This window comes from Neoarius graeffei, chromosome 1 (genome assembly GCF_027579695.1).
Source record: "Neoarius graeffei isolate fNeoGra1 chromosome 1, fNeoGra1.pri, whole genome shotgun sequence".
NCBI classification, from domain to species: Eukaryota; Metazoa; Chordata; class Actinopteri; order Siluriformes; family Ariidae; genus Neoarius; species Neoarius graeffei.
In genome coordinates this window covers 78,543,439-78,562,802 of record NC_083569.1, presented here as the reverse complement: position 1 = coordinate 78,562,802, position 19,364 = coordinate 78,543,439, and the positions used below count along the sequence as shown (strand labels likewise).

The following is a 19,364-nucleotide window of genomic DNA, read 5'->3' as shown; positions in this document are numbered from 1 at the left end:
CTGATTGGTGAGGAGGCGTGTCCTCACATGCCCACACACGCCCCGCGAGCGCGCTGGGATCTGTAAACACCGCAAACCCGGAAGGAGAATAATTATGAATTACGAGAATTTCTGAAGCCTTATGCGCCTCGCCTCATCTGTACGCTCTTGCCAGTATCTGTCCGCGTTGTCGGTGACAACAAGCCACAGCACCAAGACCAGCAACACTAACGACTCCATGTCCTCCATGTTTATTGTTTACTATTCGGGTCGTGAGACTACCGCTTAAAAGCTCACTGAATCAGTGACATACAGAGCATCGTGGACGAGTTCGCGGAGCGCAAGGCTTGTCGTATGCCCTTCAAATAATGCGCGCAGTAGGCTATTGATGTTTTATTATGAGCCATGTACAGTATGTCGCCTAATGTTTTTTTGTTTCTGAGTTACATGTTCGTTTGAAGGACTTAATGTACAAAATAACATAGTTGCACCCCGGAGTGTTGAAATTGGTAAACACAGTGCATTCAGTGAGGTTTGCACCGCCCTCCTTTTATTTCTGACTCTTCCTGTCACCACTCTGAGCGCTCATTCGTATGCCCTTCAAATAATGTGCGCAGTATAGGCTATTGATGTTTTATTATGAGCCATGTACAGTATCCTAATGTTTTTTGTTTCTGAGTTACATGTTCGTTTGAAGGACTTGATGTACTAAATAACATAGTTGCACCCGGTAGTGTTGAAATTGGTAAACACCGCAGTTGCGGACATTTTGTAGCCTAAAATGATGTTATGATAAGCTTTAATAAAGGGCCCGGTCATTTGCCCCGCCCCCGGCCCGGCTCTGACTTGTTCCGCCACTGTCACTGATGTCACTGTTTGCGCCGCTTAACGACATCACGTGACGTCCACCCACTTTCGCTAACTCCACCCAATGTGTCCACCCACTTCCAGCCAGCACGGTTCAGCGCGGTTGTAGTCGAAATGCAACTCCAACAGCCCCGCTCAGCCCGACTCAGCTCGACTCGGCACGGCACAGCTCAGCCGCGTTTGTAGTGGAAAAGCGGCATTAGTTCCCTGCGTTCCAGGATGTCCCGGTCTCCTCTTCAGCCAACAATCAAGACAAAGTGGGAGCTACTGAAGTAACACATGGTGTGTGTGTGAGAGAGCGAGCGAGCAAGAGCAGGTTAGAGGCCTGAGATAGAAACAAGCTGTGAGAGTAGAGGGGCTGTGTGTGTATATTTGAGCGGTCAGATTCCTTTAAGGAGTTTATTCCAATGTCAATTTACTAAGATTTTGTATCAGACACATTTGGAGGATGATGACCCTGTGTGTTGCACTGCTAGAGAAAAGCATGCAGGAGGTGAAGACACCCCCCCCCCCCCCCCCCTTTTTTTCTTTTTAATTTCATTCATTCATCTTGGGTGACTTCCTGGTCAGGGTGGTAATAGATCCTGAGGGAACATGGGGTGTGAAGTTGGAATACACCCTGGATGGGGGTGAATTATGCACGCACTCATCTACGACTAATTACTAATACTACGATGACTCTTTTTTTCTTGCTGCTGCTACTACAGATTACTATTACTAATACTACGGTGACTCTTGCTGCTGTTGCTACTACTAATTAGTAGTAGGCATAGTAGTTACTACTATTCTTTCTTGCTACTGCTACTAATTACTACTACTAATTAATTATTATTACTAATGTCACTATTTCTTGCTGCTGCTACTAATTACTACTACTAATTAATTATTATTACTAATGTCACTATTCTTTCTTGCTGCTGCTACTAATTAGTCATAGTAGTAGTCGTCATAGTATTAATTACTACTAATACTATCACTAATCCTGCTATGACTATTCTTGCTGCTGCTGCTGCTACTACTACTACTACTACTAATAATAATACACCTCTTAACACAAATTTACAAATGCTAAAAAAAATCCTGCTTTTTTTTTTTTTAATAAATAATTTTAAATGAGTATTTGCCTAAGAATTCTTAAATCTATTGCAATTTATTTGAGGGTGATGGCTACTACTTTTCCATTATGATGTTTCTTTTTTGGTAAAATGGTGTATAACGGCTGATACGCGTCTAAATTGCATTTCTTAACATTAAAGTGCATATTCTGGACCAGGGTTTTTTTTTTTTTAAATATATATATGAAAGTATGTCCCTTTACACACTCATCCAGAAAGGTAACTTTGCACAAGGCCATCTGTCTACAGCAGAAAAAAATAAACCACGTCTGGAAAAATCCCAAGGGAGTCTGGAGCCAGATTCGTGACGTTACCTGCGGAAACGCCAGCAGGCTGCGCGAGCTTTGCACGGTTTCAGTGCACAGCCTGTGTAGACCAAGCGCTCCCATTTCTCTCTCATTGTCCGGTCTTTTGGGAAACGATGAGTACTAATCCCATCAAGATTGGTGTTGCTGCACCCTCCTACGATACATCTGTTAACCATTTTAATAATTGCGCGATAACGTTGAAGAAATTAGCAGAAAACCACCAGGTTGTTTTCTCATAAACCAGCGCTGACGTAGGATTCAGAGGGAGGCGTCCCGCACGCGACGTCACGAAAATCAATGTTCGCCGGGAAATCCAAATGGCAAGTTTTTTCAGAGGCGGACCGATTCGCCTCAAATGGCTTGATTTCAACTGAATTTTTCTGGTATTGCGCAAGGTAAAAAAAAAATCGCAGAGAATGCAGAATGCGACAGATATTTGACCAAAGTTTAATATAAAATAGGAGAATTACAGTGATCTTGCTCCTGAATTTACCTGTGATATGCACTTTTGCATCTTAATATTAGAGAGAGCTGTCTAAGAGATTACAAATATATTTACTTTGAGCTATATTTCCTTTTATAACATTCGTCTAAAATTTCTGGCTTGGAGTCGGAAGCACCATAAAATGGTAATTTTAAAATGGCAAATCCACCTACAACTAGACTATGGCCAAAAGTACGTGGACACCCGACCGTAACACTCCGTTTGTGCTTTACGTATAGCGCATTAGTCCAGCTTTGACTTTATAATAACCTCCATGCTTCTGCAAAGGCTTCCCACTAGATTTTTGCGCTTAGCTGTAGGGATTTGCTCATTCAGCCCCAAGAGTGAGGTCAGGTCACTGGAATTCTTCTACACCAACCTTGTCTTCATGGAGCAAAACTTATGGTCATGCTGGAACAGGTTTGGGCCTCTCGTGTGATGGTCTGGCTTCCTCAAACGTTTAGCAGTACAGTGTATGCCGTTGGTAAGTGGGAGGAAATTGGAGAACCCAGAGGACGGACATGGTGAGAACATGCGACACTCCGCACAGGCAGTAACCTGAGCTCGGAACCAAAGCAAGGCTCCTGGAGCTGTGAGGTGGCACGGCTACCTGCTACCCACGTTTATGATATAATGTTCAATCATCATTTATGGGGGGAAAATGGTTCACTTCAGTTTTAACACTGAGACTATTTCTATTTACAGTGATGTGTTTTCAATAGAATTATGAGCTCTTGAGCATTCAAATGCAAATTTTGAATTTCTTTTGAGTCTATAAACATGAGTAGAATTCAAACAGTAAAATTTGTTCAGACCGCATGTAAAGATCAGAGACGTCTGAAAGTGTGTGGGTGCAAGTTTGTATGTTTTGATGGCGATTACATGTCCTCACAAGAATGAGGACATCTGAAAGTTTTGACCCCCGGGGACGTTTGACTGGTTTCCATGCGGGGAAAACTGCTGGCTTTAATACCGAAAAAACGTATTTAATAAAACCATTAAATGGCAAAGTTTTTTTTCTTTTGGTGACTGGGGTGTAAATAAAGCTTTAATTAGCTGCATTAATAATTACAAATGTGAGTGTTAAGGGAATTTTCGAGGGTCCGCTTTGTGCAGCTCTGATAAAATGTTTGTGTTGCAGAGATAAATAAGCGCCTGCTGATAGCACCGTTTAATGAGCACTGCCTCAGAGCGTGCGCCCCACACGCGTAAAAGGAAGCTGAAAACCAGGCCTCAGGTGTTGATTTAGATTTGAACGGCGTGGTTGTGGGTGGACCGTAACAGCCCTTCCCCAGACACGGGCCTGCTGTAATCCTCAGCTCGGACGCGTTTCAGCGTGATGCGGGTTTGTCTATCAGGGGTTGTAATTTGGCTTCTGGTTTTACTACGACTGTAGATTGTTCTTGTGGGAGATGCGAGCGAGGAGGCTTGTTTAACATTCCAGCAGCGTGGTGGTTTTAAATGTGCTCCGAGAGCACTGCTGTTTACATAACGACTGCTGTGTTCGAGGGATGTGAGAGAGTCAAGGTAATAATTACCTTTTTAATAAGCATGGCCACACGCGTGCACAACTCCTGCGCTCTCTCTGTTGCACTTTTATTCCCTTCCCTTGGGCAGAACTGCTAATCAATAGCTATTAGCATAAGCGCAGGATAAGCGTGGGGGGATCAGCAGTGATTTTTCATACCTACTAGGCAGATCAGAAAATGAGTGATGTATTGTGGGTTATTAATCATTTGGAATGCTGCGTGTAGTCGGAGAGGCCTATTAAAGAGGAGAATCGCACCATGTACGGTGGATTTTTCTCATGCTTTGAGGGGAAAAGGGAATTTAATTGGCGTCTTAAGGTTGCGGCCTGAACAAACGGCTTCTCCTGAGAAGAAGCGCCGTCCCTTCTTGGGTGCTTGTTTTTCTTAAACCGCTCTAGTTGCATGATCTGTATCCATAGTAACTCTGAGCTTGTTGAGAGGCGAGTGCTTCACTTCACTGTGGAAATCGGCATGCATGAGCAATCCCACTTCTCCAGGGTCAGGTTTGATTTTTTGCTAGTAAACTGATGATTTCAGCCCCGTCTTCTCATCAGAGATCAAGATCCTTTCGTGGGAGGGGAAAAAGCTCCTCTGGCCAAAGGCTCCTGCGTTATTAATGCACGGCGCGTCGGCGCTGTTCCTGTTCGAGGTTTATACTCGATTTATTATTGGCGCAGTAGAAAATCCCATTCTTCTTATTTGCCTACTTATGCTGTCCATTTTTAAACGAGCACCTTCAAGAAGCCGCGTTTGTAAACTGTTGGCGGCGTCGAGTGCAGGAGTGACCTGGTATGGATTCTGAATCGAGGTGAACGTCCTGACAAACACATCAGCGGTGTGGCTGTGGCTGGAGCAGGAGAAAGCGCCCACCTGGTGTGGATGCACACGGACGTTCCTTCGCCGCAGTGTATTCCCTCAAACAGACGAGGCGGAATATTTAATAAGACGGCATGCAACAGAGTGAAACCGATTTACTCATTGATGAACGGGTTGAGACGATTATTCAAGGGTAGTGTGAGATCACGGAGTTGCTATGGTGATGGGAGGGGAGGAAAAAGTCCTCAAATGCATTTACAGGAGATTTACAGCCAATCAGGGCTTAGGAAGCTGGTGCGGAGAACTTTTTTTTTCTTCTTCTGCTCTCACCGGTTCAGCTTGTAGTGCTGACCTGAGGAATGCTGAGATGGTGCTGGAGTTTCCTGTTACTAGAGAGACCTCGGGAATGATCCTGGTATCCGGTGTTCCTCTGATACCATGTGATGGTTTGCGATGTAAGCCTTATGAATGTTGTCGTCATCTGAACGAACACGTGGCAATGGAAGAGCAGCACACTTCGTACGATGCCTATCTTGTTAACGGTATCTTTTTAATAGAGAACAAAGATGGCTGACCTGAGCACAGCTGGATCAGTGTGTGTGTGGCCTTAAAAAAAAAAAAATGCGCAGGAGTGTGTTGGTGTGAAGCGAGTGTGCAGAGAAACTGTCATACGAGAGAGCACTTCAGTTCTGCGAGCACTGAGCACTGAGACGGACCCTTCCTTTCTTATTGCTTTGCTCATGAGGAAAGGTGCTGTTCAGCTCACGTGGGTTGGCCACGTTTGCTTATGTTATCAGATGTACGCTTTTTTTTTTTTAAATGTTCTGTCTTGAACATGAAACTCAGCACAAGGAGTTTGTTGCAAGCAGAACATGGCAGTAATTAACATGAATGGAGTTAAAGAAGAACTGTAGGCAATTTTTTTAAATTTATTAAAATTCTATTTCTCATTTAACTATAGGAATGCGTCTTTGATCGCTATTTTGTCGCTGCTAGAGCAAGTTCTGAGTGTTTTGAAATATGCTCTGTAATACCAGTCCATACCGTATGTTAAAGCGATGGCCGTAAACGAGATTCGTTGAGAACTGTGCGAGACATCGTAGGACGGAAGTAAAACGTACAGCGGAAATCAAACCCTGTGTCCGAAATCGCTCACTCGTTCACTACTCCCTACATGGGGAATTACTATAGAGATCTTGCAGTCACGTGACCGGAAAGTACACAGCCGCCATCTTGTCAGTCAAAAACACCGCTGAATACTGCTGCACTCGTGTACAGAATGGATCAGTTTCAACCGACGGACTACACGGCTCATTTTTCTAATGAACAGATAACTAGATATATGTCTAAAATAAACGATCTACAGATTTGTGACCCTTATGGCTTTCCGGACGGAGTTTTCACGACCGGATTTTGAACTGCCAGCGGAATACCCAGACGTGTATAATTACCTGATTAACTTTCCCTCGCTGTTCAGTGGTGAAGCACTGCGTGCTTATAAATCTCTGGACAGTTTTCTTTACAGAAATTCAGGATTTGTCAGCGACTCAGATGTGGCATCTTGTAAACAAGAAAATAATCCTCATTGGACGGGTAAGTCACTTAAGTATTGAGTATAGCACTGACCAGCCGATTATAGAATAAGGTAATTCCAGCTGTAATTCCAAATCATCCGTCTTGTTTACCATGGATCTGGCGTTGGAGAGGTAGAGGCTTAGCAGTGGAGGTTTGAGTGGTGGTTTTCTGAGCTTAGTCAACAGGCCGGCTCTGCAGCCTCGCTTTTGCTCCCGCTCCCGGCGCCGCCTCCTTCGCTTTGCTTCCGATAACAATCCACGGAGACCCCGCTGGTCTCGCTGTCTCGTCCGGAATGTTGTGCATGCGATGGAAATCGCTACAAATCGTCATTTTCTGCTGGAAACCAATGTCCAGTAAGTCCATACGGTTGTAGTGGATATTGAAGTCTGGTACAGACGAACAACACGCAAAAATACACACACAAAACATAACCGTGCACAGGCAGGGAGAGCTTGTAGCCGCAGCCGTTGTAGTAGAATTGTATATAGTAGGGTTTTCCAGAAGAAAAGATGGAAGTAGAAGGCGGAAATATGGCGTTTGACCGACAAGATGGCGTCTGTCACAATCTGGATCGGCTGTGACGTCACATGCAAGTGCTCCATATAGAGGACTATATAGTGAGCTCATTTGATAAAATAAAAAAACGCTTTCGGACACTAGTCCGTTGCGCTGGTATTTACGTCATTACTGTTGCACAATTAAAAAGTGCCAGATCAGTCGGCTGGCGGGTTTTCAAAATAATAAATACATGCATGTGTTTTTGTGATAAATCCATATTATACTGAGCGCATTTCCCACATTAATCAATACAAAGTAGCTGCAGCTTTCAGTTCTTTTAAATCAAGGCTGAATACTTCCTTCTTTGCTGCTGCCTTTTATTAAATCACATTTTGAGACTTTTTTTAATTGGATTTTTTTTTCAGCGCGACTGCAATGCATGATGGGATATATTGCTTTGGTTCGTGACCATCGTTGTGCACTACTTTTCATGATGCATTGTGGGATACTTTGAGTGCACTATATAGGGTGTAAATAATCCTCACTAAGGTTTTGGACAGCACTACAAAATGGCATCCTCGCTATATATAGTGAGTAGGGAGCAATTTCGGACACAGGGCAACATCTGCCAACGTTGTCAAGACTCGTGTGCCCTCTTTCGAATGCTGACGTAATCAAGCCGGAAGTTTTGTTTTTGATAGCAATCGGGAAAGTTTGAAAAAAGTAGGCAGTAGTCATCATTTAAACTTGTTTTTGTGCAATATTTCATTTGGAAAGCAGTTTTTAAAATGGCGGTGCTGACACTTCACGTTTCTAATGCCGCTTTTCCACTACAAACGCGGCTGAGTCGGGCTGAGCCGTGCCGTGCGGAGTCGGGCTGAGCGGGGCTGTTGGAGTTGCATTTTGACTACAACCGCGCTGAACCGTGCTGGCTGGAAGTGGGTGGACACATTGGGTGGAGTTAGCAAAAGTGGGTGGACGTCAGGTGATGTCGTTAAGCAGCGCAAACAGTGACATCAGTGATCTTTTAAGCGGTAGTCTCACGACCCGAATAGTAAACAATAAACATGGAGGACATGGAGTCGTTAGTGTTGCTGGTCTTGGTGCTGTGGCTTGTTGTCACCGACAACGCGGACAGATACTGGCAAGAGCGTATAGATGAGGCGAGGCGCATAAGGCTTCAGAAATTCTCGTAATTCTTCTCCTTCCGGGTTTGCGGTGTTTACAGATCCCAGCGCGCTCGCGGGGCGTGTGTGGGCATGTGAGGACACTCCTCCTCACCAATCAGTGCACAGGGGAGTGTCTGCTCACGCCCCCAGCCTCACTCAGCACGGCTTGGCTCGCTTCAGCCCCACTCCAAAACGGTGCGAGTTTTAGGGGCTAAGCAGGGCTGAAACGAGCTGAGTCGTGCTGGTTTTTGGTAGTCGAAACGCGAGCCGTGTCGGGCTGAAGTGAGCTGAAGCGAGCTGAAGTGAGCTGAAAAAGGGTAGTGGAAAAGGGCCATAAGTCTCGTGAAGATCGCACGGATAAGCAACACCTGCCGTGGACCAAACAAACTAAATTCAACATGGTTAAAAACCCAATAGGCCGATAAGTCTCATCTCATTATCTCTAGCCGCTTTATCCTGTTCTACAGGGTCGCAGGCAAGCTGGAGCCTATCCCAGCTGACTACGGGCGAAAGGCGGGGTACACCCTGGACAAGTCGCCAGGTCATCACAGGGCTGACACAGAGACACAGACAACCATTCACACTCACATTCACACCTACGGTCAATTTAGAGTCACCAGTTAACCTAACCTGCATGTCTTTGGACTGTGGGGGAAACCGGAGCACCCGGAGGAAACCCACGCGGACACGGGGAGAACATGCAAACTCCGCACAGAAAGACCCTCGCCGGCCACGGGGCTCGAACCCAGGACCTTCTTGCTGTGAGGCGACAGCACTAACCACTACACCACCGTGCCGCTCCTGGATAATTTTTATTTATTTATTAATTAAATACTGTCATCACGTTTTAGAGGGGCTTTCTCGCCCTTCCCAGAAGCCTCTGTGCCATGTAGCAATTGGCCATTTTCGCATCCATGGATATGTCGCTGTTTTGAAAAGCAATCCAGCAACATCCTAAGCCATAGCTCATAAATTGTAACATGGAGAGAATTTGTTAAAGTAGCTACACTGCAGCCCTGCTACAGTAAACTTTTGCATATAACAAACCACGTTTGTGTCCCCTGCCTTTAATGACGAGGAGTTGGAGTCTTTCAAAAGAGAGACCGTGTCGTGTCCAAGTGCATCGGCGCTCCGAGCACCATTAGGACTAATTACAGTACTATGCACCTGTTCCAGATTAGAACGCAATCTCAGCATGCCCTTATAAGGACTCTCTAAACACACAGACTTCAAGTATACGTGCTGTACCTAGCATCTCACATTACCAAACCTTGTCTGTATATTGCCTTGGACTCTGCTCTTCATCTTTACCTCTGCCATTCTGTTTGTGCCTTGTGTGATCGTTGCCCATTTCATGACCCTGCCTTTGTCTTACATTTTTGAACTGTTTGCCTGCCTGTTTGTAAACAAACCCACTTCCTGCAGTTATGTCTGTCATTTTGGCTGCTTACGTGACACTGAGGCATGCATTCCTCTTCCCACCAGAGACAAACAGGAAGTAATTATGTACACAGTTAAGTCTACAATACATGAGAAAACAAAGATGTAACGAGTCTCGCTTAGGTCTCCATCATTTAACAATTATCGAGAACGGTGATCCAAGGATGAAATGACCTGCTGATGCCGCTAAACTTGACACCTAGTTAAAGCACACCAGCAGGGTGACCTCGTGGATGATTTGCAGCATGTGAATGATGAAGATTTGTGTGGACACGGACAACGAGACACCAGTAACCTCAGTCATTTCCATAACCGATGAAGAAATCCTCGCCTCCGTTCATGATCCGTGAACTGCGATAGTGACTGAGCTATTTGGACGTCCCCTAAGGAGTTCGTTATAGCGCGGTTGCAGTGTGTTTTTAAATTCTTTTGACCCATCCCTTCTGTTTTTCGTACAGTTATTCCATCGTACTGGACCAGAATCAGCCTCGGCAGTCTCGCCGATGGCCACGAAGGAAAGAAAATTTCAGGGATGTTCTAAGCAAAACTTCCTTGTATGACATTTAGATGAAGAAAAAGGAACCGAGGTTTTGCTGCACAGAAAGCTCAAAGTAGCGGTCACATGATTTCAAAACAAACTGCATTCTGGGAAGGGTCAGTCGGTCTCTTTAACACAAGACGCATGCCAGGAATTGTTTTCTTTGCTTTCATCTTGGAAGTCTGTTTTTGTTTCAAAAGCTTAAAGTGCATATTCTGGACCAATTTCGTTTTTTTTTTAATATATGAAAGTATGTCCCTTTACACACTCATCCAGAAGGGTAATTTTGCACAAGGCCATCTGTCTACAGCAGAAAAAAATAAAACGCGTCTGGGAAAAATCCCAAGTGAGTCTGGAGCCAGATTCGTGACGTCGCCTGTGGAAGCGCCAGCAGGCTGCGCGAGCTTTGCACGGTTTCAGTGCACAGCCTGTGTAGACCAAGCGCTCCCATTTCTCTCTCATCGTCCGGTCTTTTGGGAAACGATGAGCACTAATCCCATCAAGATTGGTGTTGCTACACCCTCCTACAATACATCTGTTAACCATTTTAATAATTACGCGATAACGTTGAAATTTGCAGGAAACCACCAGGTCGTTTTCTCATAAACAAACCAGCGCTGGTGTAGGATTCAGAGGGAGGCGTCCCGCACGCGACGTCACGAAAATCAATGTTTGCCGGGAAATCCAAATGCCAAGTTTTTTCAGAGGTGGACCAATTCGCCTCAAATGGCTTGATTTTCAACTGAATTTTTCTGGTATTGCGCAAAATGAGACAGATATTTGATCAAAGTTTAATATAAAATAGGAGAATTGCATTGATCTTGCTCCTGAATTTACCCCTGATATGCACTTTAAATCAGTTTGAGTAAAGCTGAATCTGACTGATTTGGGTGCTGAACTGAGTAAAAACCTCACTGTAGAGTTCACATCAGTTGCAGGTGAGGCTGGAAAACCATGATTTCAGCTTTTTATAAAAACACAACCGGCTTCCATCATTTTTTTTATTTGCATCAGCCGGAGACAAAAGCATACATGTCAACCAGGGGCGATTTCTCAGAGACAACAAGGGAAGCCGAGCTTCCCCTAAAATTCTCTCCCCAAACTGCGGCGTCTACGACGTTGAATTCTCATTAAAACAATAACTTGCATAACATAATATATGCCCAAGATTGTATTTATGTTCATAACTATCCTGTAACTTATTTGAGTGATGTCTGACGAACTTGCAGTTCGCTACGAGAATCACCTTTGCTGCCAGGCTGTAACCTTTCTTATTTCAATGGGCTCTATGGACTGGCAGCAGTGTTGCCAGATTGGGTGGTTTTAAGTGCATTTTGACAGGTTTTGAACATATTTTGGGATGGAAAACGTCAGCAGTATCTGGCAACACTGACTGGCAGCCGGGTATCCATTACGGTCTACGAGACGGCTCTGAACAGCCAATTTCGGCTAGTTGTTATTGGTTAAAATCAACAAAATCGTCACTTCCAGGGAAGCCGGGCTTCTCTGGGACTAAACGAGACAGTGGGAGGGACAAGAAGCCGGGCTGATAAAGGATTATTGGAGGTAGTGTTTGAAAGACATGAGGAGGGCGGTACTTCGGCGAGGAACACGGAAGTATGATCAGTCAGTCCCTAGCGGATGTCGAGAAAGTGTAGTCGTGTGCCAAAGTGCTGTCCGAATTTCTTTTCATATAAACGTTTCTTCTCGTTGATGTCTCTGTAAATAAATGTAAATATTACTCGTTGTGCTCCGTTAACTTTCATCCATTCTATCAGTTTGATCATTCGTGAATTCACTCGTTTATTTCATTTGTAGTTCAAACTGGTTGTAGGCTAGCTTGAGCCTTATTGGGATCTGCAGTGCTAGCTGCTAACAGAAATTGGTGAAGTCTCTGGAAAGCACAACCAGCTGGTATGACAGGGTCACAGACCATTTTCTGGAAAAGGAGCGGAGGGCAGAATTTGTGTATAAATAGTGTGCATCATATAATGTTCATGAATGTGAAGTGTGTATATTGTTCAGTAATGTTAAGAGAATGGTGGGCTCTGTGTTATAGGTTATACCTGGGTATAATATTCAAGGTTCTGTGTGTTGCATAGCCTACCTGGTTATGAATTTCCAGACTGTGTTGCAGATGTTGTTCAAGGATGTGTTGCACAGCTGGGTGTTGTGTTAAAGACTCTGTGTTGCATATCAGGGTATGATGTTCAAGGCTCTTCGTTGAATAGCCAGTGATTTTTGGATGTTTGATATTTTTGATTAAGGATATGAGGCACTAGCCTGGCAAGCCAGACTATAACATGAAATGTACAAGCAAAAATACTTTCTGCCACTAGGTAGGGTTGTCTAGTTCACTATGCTAATGGGGCACACCTTTTCTATGCTTTGATATCCGGCCTACAGGTTTTACGATGAATGCGTAAAATGGGCTTCCCCTGTTTTAAAAACCAGCAGCCGCCACTGATGTCAACCTATACGGAATGTCAGTATTTTATACGGATTTGATTCAATAAACGTAGTATACGGGCATATAAATAACAGTGTTTCCCGCAGAAAATTGCTTAGTCAAGGTGGTGAGTCTTCGGTGGGCATCACGCGCGGCACGGATAGTGGTCCGGGGGGGGGGGGTTGTCGGGCCGTAACGCGTCACACGTTGCACAGATAGTCCGGGGGGGGGTAGTAGTACTACAATAATAACAAAGCTGTGTAGAACTGTAAAATGGGTATTTATTGAAATTAAATGTCATAACTACTTACAGAAACTGAGGTAAAATGGTTTCCTGGCCAATAAAAGTGCTCTCAGTACAGCAGCCCACTCTGGGTTCCACCCACTACCCCGGTGCTTTGATGCTTGGGGCTGGGACTCCAGTGGTGACTGAGCACAGTCCGATTGAGTGGGTGAAGTCGAGCGACTCCTCGGCTGAAAGAGGCCCGATATTTTTTGTTGTTTCCCTGCCATTTACTGCACGCAAGAAAGGAAGCAACAAGTTAGCGTCAATCATGCAATCATTGGGACAGATCGTTTTTTTTTTTTTAACTATTATAATTTATTTACGGCCCATCAGAGGAATGTTGGTGTGCAACGGCGAAAAATGTATGGCTTTACCATCTAGCCTATGATTACCCTCCCCTTTTGTTGAGGAGGAAAATGCATGACCCTCTCTCATAACATCCAGACTAAATAGCTGCCCCTTCCTTCCACAAAAAAAGTTGCGTGACCATTCCCTGTTTTCCTCCGGTGGACCCAACGAGAGTAATCTCGCTGGGTGGACCAACAAAAATAACGGAAGGGTCCCACGAATGTAGCCTACAGCCATAATTTATATTGCCTACCTTAATACATTTATATTAGGCCTACTTATATTAGCACATGAACATTATATAGCATTAGGCTATATAATTATATTATATTATCTTATATTAGTACATGAAAATTAAATTTCACTGTAACAGTGCAAATGCACCGTTTAGATGAGCAGTTACAAATACAACTTACCTTCTTATTCCACCGACGATAATGGCAACGTCTCGACTTTCCCGCTGAACCGTTGAATTTAAAATTAAAATGTTTGTAAATATGGCCTCGAGGACATATGGCGTAGTAATATATCCAACCACTAGGTGCCGCAGTTTAGTCTAGCTGTCAGTCCCTGCGCTGAAATGCATTACCAATTCGGTTTTTTTTTTTTTTTTTGGACGCATTTTTTTTTTTCTTGGAACCTTGCTAGGGCGGGCGGTCGAGTTACCCAGGGCAGCCGCCTTGCCTGGAAAGTGCTGGGGGAAACACTGAATAAAGTTATACGGATTCTTTAAAAAAAGCTTCAATATTTATTTAGAGCTATAATCAATTCACACGATGATAAGACATATAACATTTACAAACGTACTGTAAACACAGAAAGCACAGACAGCCAGTAAAGAGTCTTATGAAATTGCGCGTTATCTTGTGGTAGTGAGACTTCATTCCACTTTTGATCATGCGCACACCGCATTGCGAGAATCCCGCCAACCGGGAAGTCATAGACATAGACGCCGCCTTCTGCGTAGAATCATGAGTCATCCTCGCCACCATATTGGATGTGGCAAAGTGGAGATTCTTCAACCGTCTCCGGTATAGCATCTAGACAGTGGCCGAGAATAAAGATGCCTCATTCATGTGCTGCGTTTAGCTGTACCAACAGGTTTACCGTCCAAACGAGATCACATGGGATTACCTTTCACAGGTGAAACTGGAAAATACTTTTCATTGTATTTGGTCATTATAACATCATTTTACGAACAGATTTTCCTGACTTTGTGGCTAATATGAAATCTTGCGCATAATAGCCGCTCGGTGAAACCTGTCTCCAAACAACGAAGTATTTCCTTCGTAACTACGCTGATAACACTGTGTTTTTGTCAAACATTGGAGCTGTGTATTCATTCTGAAGGTTTATTAATATTGAATAAAAAGTAGCTGGAATACATTGTTTATCATTCAAATTTTAGGTAAATTATTTTAATTTGCATCTTATACGAATTTAAGGGAAATACAGATTTTGGAGGTTGGTTTATGTATGCAAAAGTCTTTTTTATAATTCGGGTTGAATGTGGTGTGTGGGGTTTTTTTTTTTTTTTAATATATATTTATTTTCCCGGCGGCACGGTGGTGTAGTGGTTAGCGCTGTCGCCTCACAGCAAGAAGGTCCGGGTTCGAGCCCTGTGGCCGGCGAGGGCCTTTCTGTGTGGAGTTTGCATGTTCTCCCCGTGGGTTTCCTCTGGGTGCTCCGGTTTCCCCCACAGTCCAAAGACATGCAGGTTAGGTTAACTGGTGACTCTAAATTGAGCGTAGGTGTGAATGTGAGTGTGAATGGTTGTCTGTGTCTGTGTCAGCCCTGTGATGACCTGGTGACTTGTCCAGGGTGTACCCCGCCTTTCGCCCGTAGTCAGCTGGGATAGGCTCCAGCTTGCCTGCCACCCTGTAGAACAGGATAAAGCGGCTAGAGATGATGAGATGAGATTTATTTTCCCCTCCTTTCCGTTTCTTTCCTTGGATCGTTCTCGGTTCTTGATCGCTTGCCGAATGTTTTTGCTTTCCTTGTCATGTGACAACAGCTAGTTGGCAGGAGCTTGTTTGTGTGCAGCTGAAGCTGATTTTATCGTTTTGTGTTTTTCCCGATGCAATGTGCAAATTAGTTAGAAAGCTAGGTGAAGTGTGGGAAGTCTGCATGGAGGGAGATCTCCAGAAATGATTAAGAAGAAACAACCTTTATTTGTCACACGCACACTTCAAGCACAGTGAAATTCATCCTCTGGATTTAACCCATCTGAAGCAGTGAACACGCGTGCGTGTGTGCGCGCACAGACCCAGAGCAGTGGGCAGCCACACCAGAGCCACAGTACTGTTTTCTCTGGTGTAATTCCACCTGTAGGGTAAATCGCTGCTGTGGTTCTTTCATGGAGTTTATTCTCAAGCAAAGGTGAGACTCTGGAGAGTCAGCTGAAGAGCACATCTGGATTTTCTCCATCGGTTTCTGATTTAAATATCGTTGCTTCTTGTTTTAGTGTCCGTGTTTGGACCGGAGTGGCTGTGTTTGGCAATGTTGCCACTTCCTTGTTGTGACAAGATATCCGGTGTGGTTGAGCAAGGGTTTGCGCGTGGGTGTTTTTTTTTTTCCCCTTTTATTAAAAGGACAAAGGGGAACTTGGGCCTGAGCTCATACCACATGACCACCTCGGTGCTCTAAGGTCAAATATCCTGAGGCAGTATAAACTTAAATTCTCTCAAACACCTCTGAGATTCTGCAGGTTTCACAGAAATGAGCTTTGAGCTGTTTTCAGGTGAAGCCACATTCTCTGTGTACAAAAAACCCCTCACCAAAGCGATACAAGAAGTTTGCCTTTTTTTTTTTTTTTAATAACTCTGCTTCTTAATACTTTTGGCCTTTGGCAACAAGATTTATTTTTAATGCTTGGCTGCAGAGAGCTCTCCAAGTTCTCATGCCCTCGTTCCCGCGCATTAAAGATAAATAAACAGCTTCGTTCCAGTGCCCCAGTCGCTTTCTCTGCGTTTTTAGTCGAGCACAAAACCAAAACTTGAGAGAAGGGAAACGGGAAAAACAGTGTTATCTGTGCCATCGGCACTCACGAAGGAGGTGTGGCGGTGTTCCTGTCGTTCCATTGAAAGGGGCGTGGCCTCTAATCAAAGCTCACGTCCAGTAAATTGCATTGAATGTATTAAGTGTTCATTCATTCATCAGATATCATTGTGTATTGATGATTTCTTGCTCGTCTTTGCCTGGCGTGTCGATGTGCTGTTAGACTCAACCCTATAACTGCAGTTTTAGTTTGATTTTAATCAGATCCAGGTCGCTGTTTGAAGGCTGTTGAGGTTCCTGATTTTACAAGTGCATATCAGGGGTAAATTCAGGAGCAAGATCACTGTAATTCTCCTATTTTATATTAAACTTTGATCAAATATCTGTCTCATTTTGCGCAATACCAGAAAAATTCAGTTGAAATCAAGCCACTTGAGGCGAATCGGTCCGCCTCTGAAAAAACTTGGCATTTGGATTTCCCGGCAAACACTGATTTTCGTGACGTCGCATGCGGGACGCCTCCCTCTGAATCCTACGTCAGCGCTGGTTTGTTTATGAGAAAACGACCTGGTGGTTTTCTGCAAATTTCTTCAACGTTATCACGTAATTATTAAAATGGTTAACAGATGTATGGTAGGAGGGTGAAGCAACACCAATCTTGATGGGATTAGCACTCATCGTTTCCCAAAAGACCGGACAATGAGAGAGAAATGGGAGCGCTTGGGCTACACAGGCTGTGCACTGAAACCGTGCAAAGCTCTCGCAGCCTGCTGGCGCTTCCGCAGGTAATGTCACGAATCTGGCTCCAGACTCACTTGGGATTTTTCCAGACGCGGTTTATTTTTTATTTTTTTCTGCTGTAGACAGATGGCCTTGTGCAAAATTACCCTCCTAGATGAGTGTGTAAAGGGACATTCTTTCTTGTATTAAAAAAAAAGGTCCAGAATATGCACTTTAATGTGCGATGTTTTGGTGTGAATCCCCCAAATTCCCAATCTCTGGTAGACCTGCGGCAAGATCACACGCCGTTTAGTCAAGTCTCAGCAGATCACAGTGCAGAACGTTGCACGGTCCTCTTTCTCGGGAATTTCCAAGCTGCTTTTCCCAGCCTCGGAAGGCGGCGGCAGCAGTAACAGCAGCGACCTCTGCCAACACGGAGAGCTCAGAAAAGTCTGATCTTGCACAGAAGCTCGAGTCTTCAGCGGATTTCCTCCCATCAGCACTGTCCTCAAAGTCCTCACATTCCAGATAAAAGCACTGCTCAGCCATGAGCACAGAACATCCGACAAAACGCCGATTGTAATCTGTGGCTTTTCTGTCTCGCAGCGTTTCATTCAGTACCTGGCCTCGAGAAACACTCTCTTCAATCTGAACAATTTCCTTGATAAAGGTGCATTGCAGGGTGAGTAGAGTGTGCAAAAACATGATCACGGATGAATAGAAATGGGTTTAAATTCCTGACGTCCGCCTGTGTGTGTGCTCTTTCACTCCTGGGTTTCTCTCACTGTGCTTTTGTTCTTATTTATTCTCTCGGTCAGGCTACGACATGTCCACCTTTATCAGGCGCTACAGCCGCTATCTGAACGAGAAGGCTCTGTCCTACCGGCTCGTAGCTGTCGACTTCACCAAGATGAAAAGAGGGTAAGCCAAACTGCTGCTTTTTTTCTTTTCTTTTTCTTTCCCACCTCCACCCTTTTTAAGTAATTCCTAAAGCAAGCTGGACTCAAAAAAAAAAAAAAAAAAAGTGAGGAATATTTCTTTCTGTAAATCATTCCCTTCTGGTGGATGGCTGATTCTGAGAGCGAGCTGGCTGTCTTGAGGCTTATTTGCTTTGGATGAGTTTTCCACGAGGTGGTGTATAACGTAATTCTCCGTGTATCTGAGATTTCGTCCAAGTACATCATTTTTTGCAGACTGTGCATGTATCCGTTTAGAAAGATTACACCACCTCTTACCTTCTATACAATTGAGTATTATTTGGAGTGATTTCTCCATCCTGTCTGAAGTGAAATGCTGGTGCAGGATTCATTATAATAATCCTGTGTGACTTATCGGTTTTGCACTTTTCCGTCAGTGCAGAGACCCCCCAGGAAGCGCGCTCTATCTTTATCGTCTCCTTCAGAAACCAAGCAGCAAAATATCCTCTAGGTGCTGCGTTTCCGACGAGTCCTTTCATCGACGCTTTCCAGAGGAGCTGGTACAGAATGCATGGTCGTGTGACCTGCTAATGAGCAAGCGAGTAGTATGTGGCCCCGCCCCCTACAGCAAGTGTGTGTTTTATTATAAAACTCATTATTAAATTTCAGTGTGCTGAGCATGTGACATTCACATCTCTGATTTTATATACAGATTCCCTGTCCTGTGCATATTGGTTATAATTATTATTTATTAGGGCTGTAACGATACACCTAACTCACAATTCGATTCGTATCGCGATTTTTGACCCACGATTCGATACGCCCACGATTTTTTTTTAAAATGTTTTTTTAAAGTAGTAAATTTGACTTTTACTTACTTGCATTAACTATTTAATAACAAATAATTCAGACCACTGCAGAGAATGAGTAATATGTATGCAAAAATGAACAAATGTATATCCAAAGACTTTTATTTCTCAAAATAATACTGTTGAGCCGGAAGCTCTGGTTTTTTCGGTTCTGAAAGTCATTTTTCCAAATCGTGTAAATCCGTTAAGATTTTTTTTTTTTGGGGGGGGGGGGGGGGGGTGGCTCTCTCACTGTCTCACTCTCATAGGGCCAATGATTTTCTGTGATCGCGGAAAACAGATGGAAATTACGGAATTTTTATGGTGAAACATTGCTCGCGTGTCAAAATGTAACTGCCGCAGAAGGCTTCCGCCCAAGCAGACATGCCTTCAGTGTTGCCAGATATTGCTAACGTTTTCCACCCCAAAATATGTTCAAAAGCACCTAAACCTGCCCAATCTGGCAACACTGCATGCCTTT

The 19,364-nt window shown here is 44.1% G+C and overlaps 1 protein-coding gene across 4 annotated transcripts in view; it reads left to right on the top strand.

The window, feature by feature from the left end:
- si:ch211-200p22.4 (phosphatidylinositol-binding clathrin assembly protein) overlaps nucleotides 1-19,364 on the top strand; it is a 160,561-nt gene that overhangs the window by 45,833 nt on the left and 95,364 nt on the right. For all 4 annotated transcript variants that reach the window (XM_060931571.1, XM_060931308.1, XM_060931479.1 and 1 more), the window contains 2 exons: nucleotides 17,725-17,800; nucleotides 17,937-18,039. In XM_060931571.1, coding sequence (XP_060787554.1) covers nucleotides 17,945-18,039 — 95 coding nt within the window. In that variant the 5' untranslated portion in view covers nucleotides 17,725-17,800; nucleotides 17,937-17,944. The remainder of the gene's footprint in view (nucleotides 1-17,724; nucleotides 17,801-17,936; nucleotides 18,040-19,364) is intronic.